This window comes from Tachypleus tridentatus, chromosome 5, assembly GCF_004210375.1.
Source record: "Tachypleus tridentatus isolate NWPU-2018 chromosome 5, ASM421037v1, whole genome shotgun sequence".
NCBI lineage: Eukaryota > Metazoa > Arthropoda > Merostomata > Xiphosura > Limulidae > Tachypleus > Tachypleus tridentatus.
The window spans coordinates 25,063,850-25,084,862 of NC_134829.1; the positions used below are offsets into that span (position 1 = coordinate 25,063,850).

Below are 21,013 nucleotides of genomic sequence, written 5' to 3' on the forward strand. Positions count from 1 at the left end.
TGTTTGTTTAAGGCATTTGCTTGATAACATGCAAATGAGCATGTGATGATCCTTCACCAATAGGAGATGTCCTAGCACCACAAGTGCCAATCAAGAAATTATTCTGGGCCAAACTGCATAGAAGGTTGGTTACTCTATACATGTCTATCTTCTTTCATTTCCTCTCAGTCATTCAAACCACTGTATGTTGCATCCTCTTGGTAGTACCACTTAGGCCAGCACTGCTATAGTTTTTGCTTCTGTATATAACTCTTCTAACACCTCGGACAACTTTATATAGGTGCACTCTATCCTTCCCTTTCAACACTCCATGTTCACACGTGATTTTTGTCCAGTTCCTCTTCATGTGGGTTAGGTTTTCCCTGCATGTTGTTTTCCAACTTTCTCATTCTGTTCAACATTCTTCCATGTCAATGTACTAATATAAGTTATGTCTGCTGCTAATGGTATTTCTGTCATAGCTTTCCTCCATCCCATACTGCTTTCTTGCATCCGACTTCCCTTTTTTTGTTTATTTTTTTTCAACAAGAGAATTTTGGTATCTGTCATTAGTGGTTGCTGTGCAGCTTTGTCAGCCACATTTTTTCATAAGATTTAACTTTGTCTTCACTTCTCCAATTTTCACCCTGTTTTATTTCTTCTGCCTTTGCTGTCCCCTGTGGCCTGACATACTCCCTGTTTGGACACTCACTGTTGTCACCCATACCCTTACACTTCCTCCCTTTATTCCTATCTCATCCTCTTCCTTATATCTCTTCTTACATTTTCCTCTCTTTCGTTTGGCATGAGAATATAAACATTTGGATTTATTTGCTCTGTGTTTCTTGCACATTATTTCACAGGACCTGCATCATCCTCTACCAGGTTGGTTCTTTTATACAACATTAGGCATATGTGAGGGCAATTTTGTTTTCACTCCCTTTTCCCTTGTCATCTTTTATTGCCTTCACCATATTTTTCCAATTTGGATTGCCTCTTAAGTCCTGTTTGGGCTCTCCATTGTTATGCAGCTTGTACTGCTCCCTTCTTATTTGCTCAGTGGTACCATTTTCTTTCCAGTGATACTTCTATTGTTATCCTTATGGATTGATTTGCCTGGATTATTCTTTCCTGTCTCCTGATGGTGGTTGTCTGTGCCATGTCTCTTCCCACCCAAATTATCACCTTACCATGTCTCTGTATGTCCATTTTTGTCATTCATTGAGGATGTAATTCATGCTGCCCATAGACCACTCCCCTTGCATTTATTTTACATTTTTCTCCATTATATATCTATTTTGAGCTCTGCAGGTTACTTTCTACCTTCTGTTGACTTCTTGAGTTTCATGATTTCTCTATAAGAGGGTAGGTGCTCTTTTTCTCAGGAGGAGCATTTCTTGTATATCTTGATCCTACTTAGTGGTGACTTTGCCTGATGAAGTCTACTTGTACATAAGCCTGCATTGTATGACTAATTAGGTCTATAACATCTACTGTAAAGATAGGGTGTCTTTCAAGACTACTTCTAGTTTTCCTCAGTGTTTTGCACCATAAACATGTTCACCCCATACTGAACACTCATGAACTTACATAAGTAAAACAGAAGTGGATTTGTTGCTCATTCTTACTGATACTTCATTTGACTGAATCAAGATAACGGTTCAGTTGCCTGTTGCACTGTTTTCATTCTTCTGAACTTTCCAATGCATTATTTCTTCCCCACCTCCTTCCAGTATCATATGGGAGTTCTTACTACTTACCAGTTCCTAGTCACAGGGTTGATAAACCATGGGGGCTTCCTACTAAATGTGCTTAATTCCACTCATTTGATAGTAGGATGGTGGTTTTCTGTCAGTGTAGATGGTGTATATGTACATCCCCTACAGTGGACTTGATGCATTATACCAGATGCTGTCTGGCTATGGACTGGACAGTTTCCACTGAGTTGCATTTCACATCTATGACTGGGCACTCTCCTTTCCACCATTGCCTGGATGTTAGTTCCCAGTGTGTTTGTGAAGGGGAGGATACTGGTTTTGTTTGGAGCTGTACCAGCCATATAAGTCCTCATATGCGAGTAGCCCTGGTACCCTTTTTCTACTGCAGATTGGATAATTCATTCTTATTACTGCCTGGTTATGGACTGAGGTGAACCACCACATTTCTATCTGCATTCATATCCTCATCTGGGTATAAGATTCCAGTGAGTACTGATGTTGGACATGCACATGTGATGATAAGGATCTTTGGAACAGATCATCTTCCCTTTCAGTTTGTGTGTCCTAGGTAAACAGTAGAGGACCTTCTTCCCAACATAGGTCAGATATTCCTATCATGGCTCTGTTGGTTGAGGTTGAGCTCCCTCCTTATGGTCCATTGCACCATAGCAACTCTACGACAAGGTACCCTTCATTTAATTTATGGGGTTTTTCCTATGTTTCCACCCTTATTGCTGCACATTATTTTCATAGCCAAAGTGACTCAGAAATAGTGTGGTCTGCTGCAGATGTGTCTTGCATACTTTTTATTCAGACACTTCATGGACTTTCTTTGAGTGCTTTCTGAAGATGGCTCATTTAGATCATGTTACACTGACCCCTTTACTAGGTCACTGTGGAACTCTGGCTCTTCTCTGAGAAGAGGTAAAATATTGTATCAGAAGTTAACATTTGCCACACTTTAAATGTATTTTTGATAGATTCTTACATCTGCTCACATTTTGTACCCTTCTTCTCCACTTCTACTGTCTTATTCTTTTCTGTTGCTCATTCTTGAAATGATTTTGGACTATTTGCAGAAAGAGAGTCAGATGTTCTGGAAATTGCATCATACTCCTATTGGGGAGGTTGTTTATGCTATCATGCAGCTGCCTCATGGAAACACATGAAGATAAGTGGAATATCAAAGGTAGTGGTGAGTGAAAATTTACACAGATGGAAGACAGTACAAGTTGATAGTAGATATTCTATTGGCAGAGGTAACAATCAATCAGAAATACATTTTCACTGTAAGAAAATGGTAATTTTCAGTATCTGTGTTGTTGTAAAAATAAATTTTTTTTAAACACAAAGTTTTTTATCTTTATGCCATAGAAATTCCAAAAAACTTGTGCTTCTATGTGATAAAAATCATCTAAACGTCAGAAAATATAGCTTCAGTTTATGAGATTTGTTCCAAATGTTGGGCTTATTGTTTTCCCAACATTTTTGTCATGTTTTGGTGTTTAAGCTCTGACATTTAAAATGCATCTTTGTGTCATTGACATTTGACATTAATGATGCACACTTTTCAAATACATTTGTCTGTTTTACTTGAATATTAATAAAATTAACTATATTTCAGCAGTGATGTAAGTACTCCAGCACTTAGTTTCTGCACTAGTCCTACTGCATCATTGAATTCTGTACCTAGTTCCTTGGAATCTCCACAAGTTCCTTGCCTTATAAAACGTAAAAGGTGTGCTGTCATCAGTGATAGTGAGGAGGAAGATGCGTCTTCTAAACGGGTGAAAGAAGATCTATTTCCTCATGCTACAAATGGAACTAGCAGTAATATAAATCTTGGGCATATCACTGACAAGGATCTAGACCTTCGCTTCCTCACTGAGAAATTCCCAGATCACGATGTTATGGTATGTTACTATGGGATAAAAGTCATGTTTGCTCTTTGCAACTTTGTATATGCAACAAATAGATAAGACTACAGGAACTAATAAAAACATCAACATATTTTACAGAAATTTTGTAGTAGTGATTAGTTCCAGAATGCTAAATTATGAAGACAAAGCTTGTTAATTTGAGATTTTTTTAGCAAAATGTGTATATTTATTAACAAGAATTAACCTATTCTTATATAAAACTATTGTAGGCAATAACATTCCTTCTGTTTTAGTTGGTTTTTTAACTAGTAGATAACTTTTGTAAGTGAAATTTAAGAAAATATTTAAATAAGGTAAATTGATAAAATACACCTTATCAGAAGTCGACACAAAATATCTTAGATGGGGAAATACAGTGTTGAGGGGGGGGGTGTTAATCTGTCTTAATTCTTGCAGGTGAGGAGGTGTTTGACTTGCCAGAATAACTTTACTTATGTTCAAGCATTTAAATTTATAAAAGCAAAGAGTTGCTTTTTTGTGCCCAAGAATTATTGATGGTACTGCATCAAAAATAGAAAAATAAATCTTTGGTTGAAATAAATTGAAATTCAAACAGGAAATGTGTTTTAAAATAATTTTTACTTGTTTTATATTTATAATATTCTTATATTGACTCAAAAACACTTGTCTCCCCGTGTGCTAAGAAGTAATGTTATTAGTTTCAATTTTAGCATCAGTTTATTTGTTTTCATTTTCTTATGTTTTGCTGTTAGGTCATTTGGTTTTCCATATGCAAAGTCAAAATTTTTTGTAACAAAAAATACAATTATTTTTGTCAGAATAAAAAAAAAAGTGGATTGATTTAGCATTTCTATTTTTTAGTATTCAGAGCATATTTCTATGCATTTTGTGTGTTTTTTTGGTTTTTTATAAGTTGAATAGTCATTCATTGGGTTTGTAGATTTTGTGATGTCTTACCTTTGGTCATTCTTATATTCTAATAAAAGTAAATATTAATATTGTTAAATACTTTCTCTAGTTATTTCTGTTTCTTTTCCTAGTAATGAAACATGTCAATTTCATTTATTGCCAAACCATTGGTACTTCAATGTTTTTCTTTTATGTACTGAGAAAATGTATTCTCAGTTGTGGAAGACCAGTTTCAGGAAATGCCTTTGCCCAATCATCTCCCAGCCTCATTGGATTACGATGCCTTCATCCCTCTGGGAAGACTTAATCATAGTTTGCTGTTGTAGTAAATAAATATTATCTAAAGTAAATGTGTGTTAAAATGTGAAACAAAACTGTATAAGCATTCAGTCTGAGAGAATTGAAATTCTTAATTCAAAACTTGCAATGTTTATAGTTGAAAATGAAATAATGACATGTCAGTGTTGTTGTAAGATTCAGTTTAATGTTCAATAAAATGAATACAGTTTAAAATTATGATTGCCATAAAAAAGCAAAAGTTTTTGAAGTCTAAAGATATAAAAAAAATATTTTTTATTTTTAAAATCATATCAAAGGCCTTTATCTTTTCCAGAGGAACAGTAGATTTTGAATTGTTCATAGGAAAGCAGAAAAGAATAGAAGGAAATCTTAAATACAAGTGTTTTTAATTTTGAGATGAAAATTCTAAAAACCTAAGAACTTCTATCAGTATATATATATATATATATTAAAAAGTGTTCTGTAATGCAGATGTTTCTTGAATTTAGGATGTTGCGACTTAAAACGGTATATTATTCTAAGGCTATATGTTTTATTTTAAAAGGAAAATAACCTTTTATAAATTACTATATTTTCATATGAAAGACCTTGTAGTGAAATTTGGAATAGTTAGTACAGTAAAACTTGTCTAAGCTGGAAACTGCACATGGTAGAGACCTGTAAAAGTCAGAAATATCAAAATTTTGCAACATTATCTTAAGATTTCTCTTATAAAAGGCCCTCTGTGGCAGAACCTGCATAATGCAGATGGAAAACTTTTTCACCTACCTCATCTATCAACAAGTAAGATTAGAACCTGAGTAAGGTGGAAAAAATGTTTTTGATTAAATATTAATTTATTTAATTGATAATTTCTTTAAATATTAATAAATTCTCGGATATTTTGTTACAGTAAATATTGGTCAAATATATTCTATTCTTTTTTTCTGTTATTATTTTTGCAGTTAAATTAAATTTGTGATTTGTAGAAATATTTCTTTTAAGTGCAAAATTCTACTCTTTAAATAATTCTCACAAAAAAATAAATTCCTATCTTCCATAATTTCAAATTTAGGGAAAATTTATCATGGTTAATAGGTAAAATCTCTGCTGTTTCAAAAATTTAAGGAAGAATCAACTTCCTGTGGAATGGAAAGAGAATAATAAGGCATGGATGACAAGTGCTATATTCGAGGAATTTTTGAAAACTTAAACAAAAGAATGAGAAAATAGGAATATTCTTTTCCTAGATAATGCAACTTGTTACCCAAAAGTTCAACTTTTAAATGTTTGTTTAGTCTTTCTACTTCCATGTACAACATCAGTTCTACAGCCACTAGATAATGGAATTATACAGTGTATAAAATTGAAATACAGAAAATTGATGCTTCAGCATATTATTACAAACATGGATGACAGTAAAACAGCATTTGAAATAATCATGAAAATTGACATATTAGATGCAATTGCATTTTTAAGTCATTCAGTCAAATGCATAAAAGATTAATGCATAATAAAGTGCTTTTGAAACTGTGGATTTATTCTTGATAATGGTTGAGATTGTGGAGAAGTTGTTTGTTATTATGATTCTAGTGAAATCCAAACTGAGAGGATTGATGCAGATGATTTTAAGAACGTTGAGAAGAATGTTTTAATAGAAACTAATGAATTTGATGTAAAATCTATAATAGAATCACAAGATGGTAACTGTAGGAGATTCAGAAGATGAACAAAATGGAAAGGATAGTGAGAAATAGAAATTCCTACTTTATTGCAAGTGTTAAGTTATATTAATGCTATCAAATTGTTTGCAAAAATGAAGGAGGAAAGTAACTTCATGAAAAGGTCATAGAATTGGCATTCTCTTTTAACCGCGTAAGAAAGCCCATTTAAAAAAAAAAAAAAAGTTGAAATTGGATACTTTCTTCAAATTAGATTAAAATTTTGTGTACTTGTGTATATTTTGAATGTCTTTATTTTTGTTCTTATTCTAATAAATATAATAACTTTATTCATAAACGTCTTATTTCCCTTGAGTGAAGCGAGTATAACATTCCGCTCAGAAGTTATAATATACTTAAGAAAATGTGTGTTCACTGTGTAAGCCAGAAATTTTACTTTGTCGCATGAGATTCTGCCTTAGACAGGTTTTACTGTATTATGTTGAATAACATAAAATGTTGTTTGAACTAATTAATTCACCTTTAAAACCACCATTACTTAACTTTTTTTTCCCCTCAGGAATTGCAAGATTTATTAGTAAAATGTGGCTGGAATGTCAAAAAAGCTCTTTGTGAGCTCACAGGTAAAAAACATTCCCAAAATGAAAATTCTCAGGTTAAAGAAGACATGAGCAGATCAGCAGTGAATCATGCAGTATCAGAAATAAAGAAAACTAACCACGCAGTGAACAATAAACAGACACTGAATATTCCCTCTTCACGGCATAAACTCAGAAGAATTGTTTATGATGATTCAGATGAAGAAGAAAAATGCCTTACAAAGTTGCATTTAACTTCTTCTACAAGAAGCTATAGTAAAATCAAGCATCAGCCATGTAGAGGTAAACTTGTACAAAAACCCTTGCAGGATTTCTTGAATGCACTGAAAACACAGGCAACTTCAACTACACCTGAACTAACAGTCAATAAGAAATCATGCCTAACTGTAAATATCGGTCATGAAAAGTACAAACTAAAGGAGGGTATTGAGAAAGACGGTGAGGATCATCTTCAGCTGCCAAAAAATCCAGAAATTCTTGAAAAAATAAAGTTACATGAGCTAAGAAAACAAAACGTATTGAATAGTTTTTCTGCCAGTAACCATGTCGATGAAGGTGAAACAACAAGTGATGAGAAAATTAGAAGAAATGTGGGCAAGGCTTCTAAGACAAAGAAGAGACAAGACATTGGAAATTTGAGCGATGAAGAGGAAGATGATTACAAAAATGAAGATGTTTATAACAGTGAAGCCAGTGACGATGATGATGGTGGTAATGGGACTTTAACACCATCTAGAGCCAATGTTCTTGCTTTTTTCCAAACTGCTACTGTCACGGAGCTCGCTACAGTGCCTAATTGTAGCAAGAAGAGAGTAGACAGCATTTTATCTTGTCGACCTTTTTCTAGCTGGCAGGATTTGGTGAGCTATTTTTACATACTGTCTGGCCTTAATTTTTGTAATGTAGTAAGTTAGTGTTGTACAAATTATACAAATTTTTTATTTTTATTTTTGATTTCACTTCGGTGTGTTGTTATGGCAAATGATGAAATAATATTTAAATTCATGCCAAGTACTTATTTTGACAGGCTTAAATTAAACAATGACTGCTTCTGCATTGGTCTTTCAAACTGCTGAATATTGAAAGTAATAATTGTAATAAATAAGTTTTTATCATAGAACATTAAACTTTTGAAAAAGTATACTATATGTAACAGGGATGTGAAAAATATGCATGTTCATGCTGAGGTACCCTAACGTAATTTTTCTGGAGTAGCATAACATACTTTGCATACAGGTAAAAGAGAAGGCATGTTTCATGAACAGTTCCTTATGTACTTCTAGCCAAAGGATGCAGACTTAGCATTTTATTTGGAACAAAATAATGTGATAATACTGGTTATTGGAAGTATCATCAAAGATGAAAAATAGTTTTCCCTTTTTTTCTTTTTTTTTAACAAAAACAGATCACTGTAGTGGCTTTTAGTACATGTATTTTTATTTATATGAATTGAAGTAAGATAGCTAAAAGGATATATAAGGATGAACACCGGGCGGGTAATCAGTTTAAAAGTAATCATTTTTATTTTAAGGTATGGCAGAATTACATTTTAAAATGCTTTTAGTTTTAATAATTTAACACTGAACTGTCTGACCAGGGAGGAAACTGCCCTCAAACCACAGACCAATTTTGTGGGCCATTCACATGCTTGATATAATAGTTCTGAGTTAGTTTAAACAGGTTTCTTTCTACTGTTGCTCTTAAATGAGTATAGGTAGTGTCAAGTACAAGTAAAAGGACAAAAATTGATAATGTGTTTCATGTAGTATTTGTTTATCTCTCCATCTGTCTTTCATTGTAAGAACAAAAAATGTAGCCTTTCTTGATCGTTGAAACACGATTTTACATTTAGGTTTCTGTAACTTCTGTGTGCTGTTAATATTGTTCAGGATTCACCTGGCCATGTTAAAGTGTTTGTTACTTAGTGTAAGTCCAGTGTTTTATGTTGTTTTTTTTAATTATAGTAGTTTGTGAATAAAGATATCTTAGCATAGTAGTAACAATTATTTTTGGTCTGTCTCAGTAATTGTCTTTTTGTTAAAAAAAAAAGAGTTCTTAAATGATCTTAAGTAAGTTGTTCTAGAGTGCTAAGCTCTTCATTGTAACTTTCATTTCACCTGTTCAAGGCTAAAGGTATTTATTATATAAACATTGTTCTTGTAGGTGAAGAAGTTTGAACAGTGTAAACATCTCACTCCAGACCTTCTGAATGGAGCCCAAAATGTCATAAACATGAGGGCTGCTATCATCAAACTAATGCAGTGTTGTCAACGGATATCTGATGACATGGAGAAAATAGTGGGTCAGTTATTGCGTGGAGAGGGAAGTGAAATTGAAGGCTATATCACTCAACAGCCAGCTTCCTTAACAAAAAAGTTGGTCCTTTATTCTGTAGTTTGTATGTAATATAACGAACTCTAAAACTAAAGATTATTGTACCAAAGAAAAGTGCAAACAAAATTTCTACCATTTACTTAGATTGATGAATGTAATTCTTATAAAATAGTTTTTGAATGGCCTTTTTTTTATTATTATTATTATTATTATTATTATTATTATACATCATACGTTAGATGAAATTTGAAATACTTGAATGATAGGAGACGTTATCCTTGTTTTAAAACTTGCAGAAAAAATACTTTGTGAATGTCTTCTGCTTGATTTTTATATATCCTGCTTTTCTCTCATTGTAACAGAGTTATTCTTAAAATGCTAACATTACCAGTTTAGAGTAGTTTTATGTGTTTGTATGTGGTTAGGTTGACTTTGAGAGAATATGAAAAAGTAATCCTTTTTTTTTTATTATTATTACCTCCGCATGACAGACAACAGTTATAAAATTCTATAGATAGACATTGTAAAAAATGTGTAAAGAGCTTGAGAAATGAGGTCTGGCTGAATACATTGTTATAAGATAGATACTTTTTCCATTGTCTTTTACTCTGGTTTTATGGAACTAAGAACTCTTTTACTTGAATTGACTGACTATTAGAGAAACTTGTAGAAATACATTGGTGGCCATTGTCTGTTTATGAGCTAAAGTTTAGAGGATAAAGTTCCAAAAGTATTCTGCCTTTCATCTTGAGGTCAACTTGTAATTATTTGTTTACATTTTATGAGTAAATATTCTCTAATCATTAAGAATCATCCCAGAGAGATACATAAGGTATTCCCACAAGTACAACTAACATGTGTTTTCAGACCTAATTGTCTCCTACAATCTTTCTAAATTAAGTACTATATTCCTATATTACAGTTGCCCTTAGTAGTTTAAAAATGAACTTGTCCTTGTTGTCGGCAAGGTTGTATTAGCTCTATGGAAGGGAATTAATAACGTGTGTAAAAGAACACTTGATCTTCATATCACCCACCAAATCTAATATAGTTGAACATGTCCTAGGAAGTTGTGATGTAGCTGTCACATCTAATTTCTTTTAAGATCTTAGCTAGGGACAGTTATAACAAAGCTTCCCTATAAAAGAGAGCTTTATGCATTACAAACTATTGGTTCAGCAGGTAGTCTATTTTCAAGATTATAAAAATGAAAACTTTGTAGTTTTCACCCTTTAACCTAACTTTTGTGGGGAGTGAATTGTACTTTAGCATTTCTTTCTAAAGTTGAAGTGGATAATTATTAAGAAACTAAGCTGTAAATAAACTTTGCAGCTGGTAAGCCTTGAACTGCCTGCTATTTATGAAGTTTGGCAGCTACAAATTTTGTACAAGTTCTGTTTTGAGTTCTCACCAGATGTTAAACTAATGAATTCTTTTGTAACAAAGCTAAGTTCTTACATTCTTTTCAGGCTTCACTTGGCTCCTTACCAAATCTTAGGACTTAACTGGCTGGTACTTATGCATAGACAGGAATTAAATGGTATCTTGGGTGATGAGATGGGTCTTGGAAAAACTGTACAAGCAATATCATTTTTAACTCATCTGAAAGAAACTGGTGAAGACGGCCCTCATTTGATTGTGGTACCTTCCTCGACTTTAGGTAATTTTTAAAGTAATTTAAAAAGAAACATGATGAGGTTGTTTTCAATAGAAAAAATAGTAACTTACCATTAACTTTCTAGATTCATGGTTTAAAATTTGTTAAGCCTATGTCCTGAATAAAGTATCAGATTAGTGTCTATGCACCCTAAAATCAGCAAATATTGGGATCGGATTTTAACAGTCTGCATTTGTTTTTTCCAGGTGTTTGAATGTCTTAAATGTGTATATACTAATAACATGTCAAGCTTTGAAAGTCAACTCATCTTCAAATAAATTGTGCACCTGTCAGAGGGCACATTATTATTATTGGAATACAAAACAAGTATATATTGGATGAAGTTGGAAAATTTCTCTTACATTTATTTTCCCTTAAAATAAGTCTGGAAACAAATCTTCATTTCAGGATACATTGCACTCTCTCCATTGCGAATGCATCTAAATGTATTGTGTATATTCATATGTAAACAAACTTATCAATTCAGCCTCTTAAAATTCAGATCGGAAAACATTGGGGAATCTTTTAGGTTAGAGGTAATGGCGTCTGATGTGGAGGTTGGTCAGAGCCTTAAAGCATATGGAGTTTTTGGAATTATTGAAAAATACAATAAGTTTTATTCCTTTTAATTGAAAGTTGTTTTATGTAGATAAATTTGACTTTTGTTCAGACATCACATGCCCTATTGAACTTCACAATACTTATTGTAACACATTAACTATTTATATTTGTTAGGCAGTTTGTGCAGGTCATAAAAATCCTGAAAATTATGGTATGTTGTTAAATTTGTTAGTGTTTGAAATTTTAGTTAATAGTTTTTTTCCAAAAGGTTGTGGAAAAGTCCTTTAAAATCAAGCTCCATTGCTTCACAGTCCCATTTATTTTGCAACAAATCCTACCATTGTGTTTATCTAAATTCTATTAAGATATAACTAGAAAACACTGACTAGTAACAGGCTATGAACTATGTACCTCTGTTTTCAAGCTATCAGATGTCACCAGACTGTTGTTGGAATGATACTATTAACATAAAGTAAGCTCAAGAATCATTTGGTGTTATTCTAAAATCATGGGTGTCTCGTAATTTTCCTAATTCATCTTGAACATAAAGACCTCAGAAGTACTTAACACGATTTCTAGTCTTAAGTTTTTATCAGTTATTATTTAAATATTTGTTAATAAATGCAAATCAAAATAGGAACAGTACAATACAACAAGCATCATATACCTAACTACTCTATATGATAGTCAAATATTTACACCTCATTTATGCTGGGATATTTTGAGTTACATTGTGGACCTTGTTGCTAAATATTATAAGGATAATCTGCTTTTAAAAGACAGTGTTATAAATACATGATTGATGTATATTATTAATATTAATGTCCTTGCATTTTATTAGTTTTTTTTTTCTTTTACAAATAAAATGAATAAATTTCTTTAAAAACTTGTTTGTTATTTTAACTGTAACCAGTATGTACTTTTTGGTGACTGATTTATGACAACAAATAATTATTGTTTAAATATTATTTAAATGAGTATATGTGTTGTTAAAAAAAACAATAACATAAGGCTTAACATCTTGTTGGAATATAAAGGTTAAATGATTTATTGACCCACAACATTTCCTTTTAGAAGTTTTCTGTTAGGTGGGTTTGCAGTAGTAAATGGGAAAGCATTTAAAAATAATGGAATGGACTTGTATGGGAAAAATCATGAGATGTTCTGCATTGTTAATGTGCACAACAAAATATCAGTTTTCTCCAGAATAATACAAGTGACTCTTTGAATTGTTGAATCAGCAACCAATTGGATGCATGTTGATTTGTTCTATTGATAAGTTGAAATAGTATATTCAGTAAATATTATGAGGTATGAGTGATACAATAAAGGAGTTTTTAGCTTTGGCCAAAGCACAGTATGTGGAAGAAATATACAAGGATTTATCATTTACTATTAAACTAAAATTGGAAAATTTTGAGTATTGTTAAGGGATTGTAACTGACAAAGAATTTGTTAATGCTTTGTTTAATAATACTTGGCTATTTAGAATTTCTTTCACTGTTTGTAATGTTTTTTGCTTGAATAACCTTTTTTGATGGCTCATGTGTTGCTGTCATTATTTCTAGGATGTATTTTTGCAACTGTTACCACATTTTTTATACAGTACTGGTTTAATCTCTTCAGAGTTTATGTTCTGTTTAAATCAATGGATTAGATGCTTAAAATCACTAGTTTATCTTGGAAATTTCTGGATTTTTTTTTTTTAAATCAGCCTGTGGAAACCTGAATTTAAAACTACAAAATTGATTTGCATCAAAAGTATTTTCTTGAGTTAAGTGTGTGTGTGTGTGTTTAACTATTTAGGCATTAACCATTAAATTTCATTGGAGTGCAATGAAATATTGTATATTGATAGTAGTGTTTCAAACAATAATTAACTAAATTTTACATTTAATTTTATACATCTGTAACAAATATAGCTTAGTTTTATTCAAAGGAATAATTAAACATTAAATATGAAGTTTATTCCAAAATGCACAATTTTTTCTGAAGACTTTTTTAATGCATTTTAGCCACTTTTTAAAGATTTATTTGAGAATGATATTTTGATCTCCTAATGCGAGTTTTCTGGTAAAAGACCAACATTAACAGATCGAAATATCGAAAAAAGTGTGTGAAAGACTTAAAACCTTTCAGCTGAATTACAATCCTCTCTCAATATTTGTTTACATTTATGAGTATTTTATTGAAAAATGTTTGAAATTTATGTAAAAAAAATTTGGTTAGATAACTGGCAGCACGAGTTTTTTACCTGGTCTCCAACATTGAATGTCTTGTGTTATCATGGATCTCAGGATGAACGCAGGGAACTGAGGTTAGAAATAGCAAATGATGAAGTGGAAGATTTTCATATCTTAATTACCACGTAAGTGTGTAACAGATGTGGTTTTATTGGTTGTTGTTTTTTTTATTTATTTACATAGTTAAAAAAATAATGCAAAGTCCAGTCCACTTAATGAAAGCATTTTATTTCTGTAACTACAACTTCTGTAGTTTTACTTTTATGGAACTAGTTAACCTAATGTTTACCAAACAGTTGGTCTAATTTCATACATAACTCTTTTAACAGTATTTATTACCAGCACTATCTTGAAATAGAAACTCAATATTCATGAAACTGAAGTAACTTGCTAGATTAGTAATACCATCAGCCCTCTAAAACAGGACACAAATCAACTGAGTTCACATTAAAGTTTAATTGGTTCTAATGATTCTTGATTTTCAAATGGGTAGTAATTAAGCCATCTGCTCATCAAATGATGTCAAAACTCCCTTTAGCCAAAAACAGTACAAACTTTTAGTTGAAAATAATGTAGCCTAAACATTCTTTGGAAACAGAATAAATACTCCCAACTTTAAAATATAATTAAAATAAACCAAGTAAACTAAGTTGTTAGAACAACAATAAAAAATTAATAAGTTGAGAAATACGAGTGAGAACTTAATGGAGTGACTTTTTTGGTTGTATAGGTACAATATGATTACTAGCAGTGCAGAGGATAGAGCTATGTTTAAGAAAATGGAATTTTGTTATGTTATATTTGATGAAGCCCATATGCTTAAAAACATGAGGTCTCAGAGGTATCAACATCTGATGAGAATTAAAGTGAGTATTCTTTTGTCTTACTAAACATTTCATAAACTCCAAATGTTGAAGAGTATTAGTTTTGAAACTTGTTGTAGTACAGTAAGATGTGCCTTGTCTAGTAAATCGGTTCTTCTTACAGTTGCTAAGAAGGATTATGCTGTTCCCTGATATAAATTTTTTTTGTAATGATTGTAATGCATTTCACATTGTCAGTGTAGTGTTTGTTCTTTATTTGTTAAACAAATATTGTTATAGTTTTGAGAATTGATCATGTTAACCCACTAGTCAATATTACAGATGACATTTGAATAATAATGTGGTTCAACTGCAGAACTGTGTTGTTAGAGTGATTTAGAAATGAGAAATCATTTGTTAATCAGTACTGTTTTTGCCTTAATAACTAAGAATGTGACAACCAAAGCTCAAATGGGCAGTAAGTGGAAACTTTCACTCTTGGCATTTACATCTTGTAATATTTAGAATTCAAAGTTTAATGAGTATTGTTTCAGAACATCACATGGACATGCACCAGTTACTTATAGTTTTTCATGAAGAACTTGGAAATTATGTAGTGAACTTGTGTAACTTTTAATACAAGTTATTACCTGTTTATTTGGATATAGTTGTTAAATCATCATGTTCATATTTTTCAGAAATGTCAGTCATAAAAGAATCTTAGATATTCCTCTGCTTTTACCTAAACAAAATTAATAAGAATATGAGAGTTGTCACATTTTCACAAAGTTGCAGGTTCTCTACATGTTTTGAAGTAACAATAGATGTAAACCAAGGTACATAAAAATTGTACATAGTCTTATAATTTGATACCACTGGTTACATATTATAATGCTACAGTAGGTAAATATACTTTTACAGAATCTAAGAAAGGTAAATCTTTGCATATCTTGCTGACAAAGTAAGAGTTAGAAGGTAGTTGTTTTTTAAGGACACTCTTTCAACAAGTTTTGCAAATGTTAACATAAATTGTTTATATAGTTTCATATAATAAGTTTTAATATTTTCAGTTACAGGAAACATAGTAGATTTGTTTGCTTAATATTCTTCATTGAACTCCTAATTTCATTAAATTCTCTACTTTATATTGATAATACAACAGTTTTTAAAAAAATGATACAACTGAATATGATAGAGATTGTAATCCAGTTTCATTCTAAAATGTTTACACACTTCTATAATAGTATTTTGTATACATAGTTTTAAAATAACTAATGAATTTTCCCATTCTATGATTTGTGTCATGAAGCTTTTCATTATGAATCAGATAGAAGTATCACTATCTTGAAGTTGTTTCAAAATTCACTTTTCATTTCTTGCAGGCTAAACACAGACTTCTGTTAACGGGAACACCACTACAGAATAACCTAATTGAGTTGATGTCTTTACTTATATTTGTCATGCCTAACATGTTTGATGGGAAAATTGACCAAGTAAAACAGATGTTCACAGCTGTCTGTGTAAGTTTAAACGTCTTTTAACACATGTTAAATTTTTTTTATAGATGAGAGTTAAAAAAAAAAAAAATCTATGCTCTGCCTTGCAAAGCACACAAAGCAGGTGTTTTCAAACTCTGGTATCAATAACACAAACAGAAGATGATAATGCCACATTCCTCATGGATAGGATGCCAGTCTGGTACATTATGTGAACTCAAAGCATGAAACCATTGAGATGCACTGCCCACTATGTTGTAGTATTCGGATATTTAATATTTTTCTACAACAGTAGTCCTTGATCGTTAAGTCTTTGTAATTTTATTCAAAGTGAGTAAGGTCCTATCAGACCCTGATCATGATTGTTAGTGATCTCTACACGTGACACAATAAATTCAATTTAGATTTGGTGAAAGACTGGGGACTAAACTTTATATTTTCGAGTAATTTGTAGTAACTTCTATGTTTTCTAGGACATGTTTGTTTGAAACTTTTTGTAGGACTTGTATTAGGAATTTATATTCTACAACAAAGCTACTTTTTGTAAATCTTGCAAGTAATTCATATCTCTTAAATATTAAGTTTTACCATATTATATTTCTTGAAAAACATCAGAAGTCATTTTTATTATTGTTCTTATAATCCAAAACAAAAGTTAAACTTTTCCAACTAAACTTTAAAATTTCATACAATAATACAACTGGAAGTTCCAAATTAACACTTATGACAAGTGTTATTAAACATGTCACAAATGGGTTACTTTTCAATTTCTATTAATATTATCATTATTTAAAACATAGTTGGAAAAGTTTTCAGTCATTTTGAGAGCAAAAATTCAGAACTACACTCAAAGTTTTTAATTAAAGGAATATAATCTTTTTCAATAATTTTGAACCATAAAATAGTGTACAGATGATAACTAGATAGCTATTATGTTTTATTAATTCCTTAAATAATGTTCAACTTTCTAATTTTTTATGTATAGACATCTGAACATGTACTAGGCATGGCTTATTTTGTATCATGTGTCTTATAAAGACTAAGATGAAATGTGACTTGGGTGTATATTTTTCCCATAGAAAGTCTTGACAAATGATATAAGTTTAAAAATTGATATGCCCTTTAGCTAAAAATCATTTTAAAGGGAACTGTTATTAAAAATAATTTAAATTACTTTAGTCATTTCTAATGATATTTCTCTACCTTAAGAACATCTGAAGAAAATTTTCAGTTACACAGAATTTGAAGGTTGAACAATTGAATTCTCAAGAAATTAAAGATCTACTGATCTTTTATTTCTTGAAAAGGGACCAAAAGTTGCCTAGAGAGGTCACCTGTTTTAACCACTTGCACCATTATACAGTACTGCATTGTCTGTCAGTCAGTCAGTAGACATTAAAATGGTATCACATAAGAGATGCTTAGCATTGCATTTTGCACTATCATGACATTAGTAAAATAGTACATGCCAAGAACCACAATACAAATTATGCACTGTATAGGCTATAATACAGCACGACATATGAGCTTGAAAATCAAGAAATTATAAATGTTACTCTTAATTTTGGTTTTATTTACTCTTGAAAGAGAATACTTGGGGGACCCTATGGAAGTACATCTGGTATAGTTTCTGGTAATGTTTTTTTGTTTTTGATATTGCATTTTTATTATGTTAAAGCTGCAGTGATACTTTATATAACAAGAATGAGAGTAAGAACTTTTGAGGTTAGGGAATACATAGGCCTAGAAAGCAGTATAACGACTATGATCATAAGTCATCGTTGATCATGCATAAATTTATGCATTCTGGTAATTATGTAACTGCTTCAGTGGGCCAAAATATATATTAATCAGTGTGAAAAAAGTAAAATTTATTGGATATATGAAATGGAACCTTGTGATCAATAATAACAAAATGTTTGGTTTTACTTTTTTTTTGTTATATTTTATCAGTGTATGGTCATAAGTAAATTTCTATAACTGTTGTCTGGTTTACCAGAATAAAAACACAGAAAAGTGTTTTCTCAATGCTGCATTTACAAGGTTTCAGAAAATCGGAATTAGAAAATGAAACATTTTTCATTCTTTTTTAAAGAACAGTTTCACAAGTTTTAAATTTTAGAAACCAAAATTTATCAGTTTGTTTTACAGAAAAAATTAGAAACTTTATTAAAAAGTTTGTGTTATGTTTCATACAAATTGATTACATAGTTTGTTTTCAAAATTGAAATGGCTGGTCTTTAGAATGAACTGAATCCAATTCTGAAAGGGTTAAGAGGATCTGCTGTTCATGATTGATTAAACGTAATTATTTTAGAAAAAATAAATAAAAATTTCTTAGTTTTCAGTATAGAATATCGCAAAACAAATATTTTATTCAGTTTTTGTATTTTTTCAGTGCCACTTAATGAGAACTAGAATAATTGAACATCTAGTTAACCATTCAAGTATTTTATTTATTCATCATTTCTTATAAGTGATGTTAATTTGGAGTGTGACTTAATCACACTTTTGGCTTGTAGTCAGATGTTGATGCATTCTAAGCTTGTTTGTGTCATGTTGTTGTATTTTTGAACAAGACTTTTTTATTCCAACTGTTTGTCTTTGTCTTATTCAATTATGTGATGGGTACTAGTAGTAGCTGTGGGTTAACTTGTCATGAATGATGTGTCACCATTCTCACCTGCTTGTGGTTAGTTAACAGAAGTATCAGCACTAGTTTCTATAACTTAATCTTTGAGGAAAATTCTAGTTAATGGGGAAAATGCACTGTTTTTGGTCTCTTCCTCAGTTTCTTATTATACGCTGACATTCCACTTGATGAAGTAATCATGTTGTAATTTGCTATTTCCTTATAACACTAAAGTGAATGGCTTAACTAAAATTAATTTACAAAACTACTTGAAGTTATGACCCAATAATCTCATTTTGGTTTTAATAACTGATCAAATTGAGAGTGTAGCCACTACTCACTCCCACATTAGCTGATTTGTTCTTTACTCTTCATAACACCAATGGGTTACAGATGTGTCTGTCTGAAATTAAACTTTAGTTTATAAGAGATATGTTAATGACACTTATTGTATTCAGAAAGCAAAACCATGTCAAAATGGTTCAAGATCATTAAAATTCAAGATACAGGGATATTGAGTTCACATTTGAAGAGTGAAAACAACCTTAGCTGCCTTTTGTAGATCTAAAGGTCATCAACAGGAATTACAGGTTCAAAACTGAGTACTATCACAAACTAACTTTTTTGACCTGTGCTGTCACTTCAGCACATTTATACCTTACTGTTACAAAACTAATTTAATAAGTATTTTAGTTCATTGAGCATATAAACTGACCAGCACTTATGGTTATTTTCATAATGAACTATCAGTAGTAAAAAATATTTGATTAAAAATGCCTTCCCTGTAGCACTCATCAATAAATGTATTTTTCAATATATCAGTAAGGCTTACAACCCCAAAATACCTGACCTCAACAATCCTAAATTTCCTTTCACTGGTTCCTATAGCATCAAATTCAAAAAGTAAAATCAAAAGCATTCTCCAGTCAACTTAACCCCAAGTCTGCTTAAGAGTTATATTTAAACTAAACAGATATACAATTTTTTTCCTGTTTAAAAAACAATATACGTCCTTTTAAAAAAAATTGCTGGTAGCATACAAATAATTTCCTTGCTGCAGATAAGTATACATTAGAATCAACAATTTGAGTCTTAGCTACTGAAATCAAGGAACATGTGCATAGCAGCCCTTTCAATAACTGGAATTTACAACCACCTAAGCAGAGACTGTTACAAAAAAAATCAAACGGTGAACACATCATGTTTATACCTACTGCTCCCCAGTGGCACAGCAGTATGTCTATGGACCCACACTGCTGGAAATTGGGCTTTGATACCCATGGTGAGGAGAGCACAAATGGCCCATTGTGTAGCTTTGTGTTTAATTCCAATCAACAACAATAACATCTAGCAACATCAGTGCATTTTATTAGGACCTAAAATGTTTACTTTAAGTTATATCATAGATATAATGCATCTCAGCATATTTGTTTAAGGTGTTTAGTGTTTGGAGTTATGTTTGAGTGCTGTACTCATTGACCTCTTTTGACAGTGAACAAGTTCAAGAAAGTCAGTACCAATGTTTAACTATTTTTTGATAATAGTGATTCATAATTACTCAATATTTTAATCAGGACATCATTCACGAAAATTAAGAAACTGAGTGCATCCTGGATTTTTAGCCTAGACTTCTTAGGTTTAAGTAAAGTGTTCAGTTTGTATAAGTACTATGTATAGTTTATGAGTGATGATCATTCTATAGAAACATTCATAAAACTGTACTTTCCAGAAATCTGAAGAAAACAGGAATAAGTTTGAAAGGGAACGTATTGACCATGCCAAGAAAATGTTGAAACCATTTTTATTAAGAAGGCTGAAAAGTGAGGTGTGTTGTTATCAGTATGTATTTGTAATATTTTTCTTAGCTTTAACCACATTGACTTGGGGAATACTACAAGTTCCTCTGTATATTAGCATAATTATATAACATATCAATTACATGTTGTCCATGCATACTTGAAGATGATGTACCATTCCTATTTAATACTCTTTATTACAAAGTTACTTGTACAACATCTTATTGTATTTATCTGGTTAATACAGCACTATTATCTGTTAGTTAATTATTCAGATACCAGTGACATTAACAAGTGGTTTAATTTTTATATGAAAAATTTCTTCACTGAAGAGGATATAATTGAAGGTGAATGCTAATACTTCTAGAGCTGAAATTAAGTTAAAGGTGAATAGAAGCCAATTGTATTTGTGATCTTGTGATCA

General features: G+C 31.3%; 1 protein-coding gene across 6 annotated transcripts in view; it reads left to right on the plus strand.

Annotated features, from left to right (window-relative positions):
* LOC143250744 (SWI/SNF-related matrix-associated actin-dependent regulator of chromatin subfamily A containing DEAD/H box 1 homolog) overlaps positions 1-21,013 on the plus strand; it is a 44,939-nt gene that overhangs the window by 15,031 nt on the left and 8,895 nt on the right. For 5 of the 6 annotated variants that reach the window (XM_076501697.1, XM_076501698.1, XM_076501696.1 and 2 more), the window contains 8 exons: positions 3,322-3,610; positions 7,028-7,927; positions 9,231-9,442; positions 10,871-11,061; positions 13,849-13,987; positions 14,593-14,728; positions 16,048-16,185; positions 20,523-20,618. In XM_076501697.1, the coding sequence (XP_076357812.1) occupies positions 3,322-3,610; positions 7,028-7,927; positions 9,231-9,442; positions 10,871-11,061; positions 13,849-13,987; positions 14,593-14,728; positions 16,048-16,185; positions 20,523-20,618 (2,101 nt within the window). The remainder of the gene's footprint in view (positions 1-3,321; positions 3,611-7,027; positions 7,928-9,230; positions 9,443-10,870; positions 11,062-13,848; positions 13,988-14,592; positions 14,729-16,047; positions 16,186-20,522; positions 20,619-21,013) is intronic. The other variant, XM_076501699.1, reaches the window with a different exon arrangement.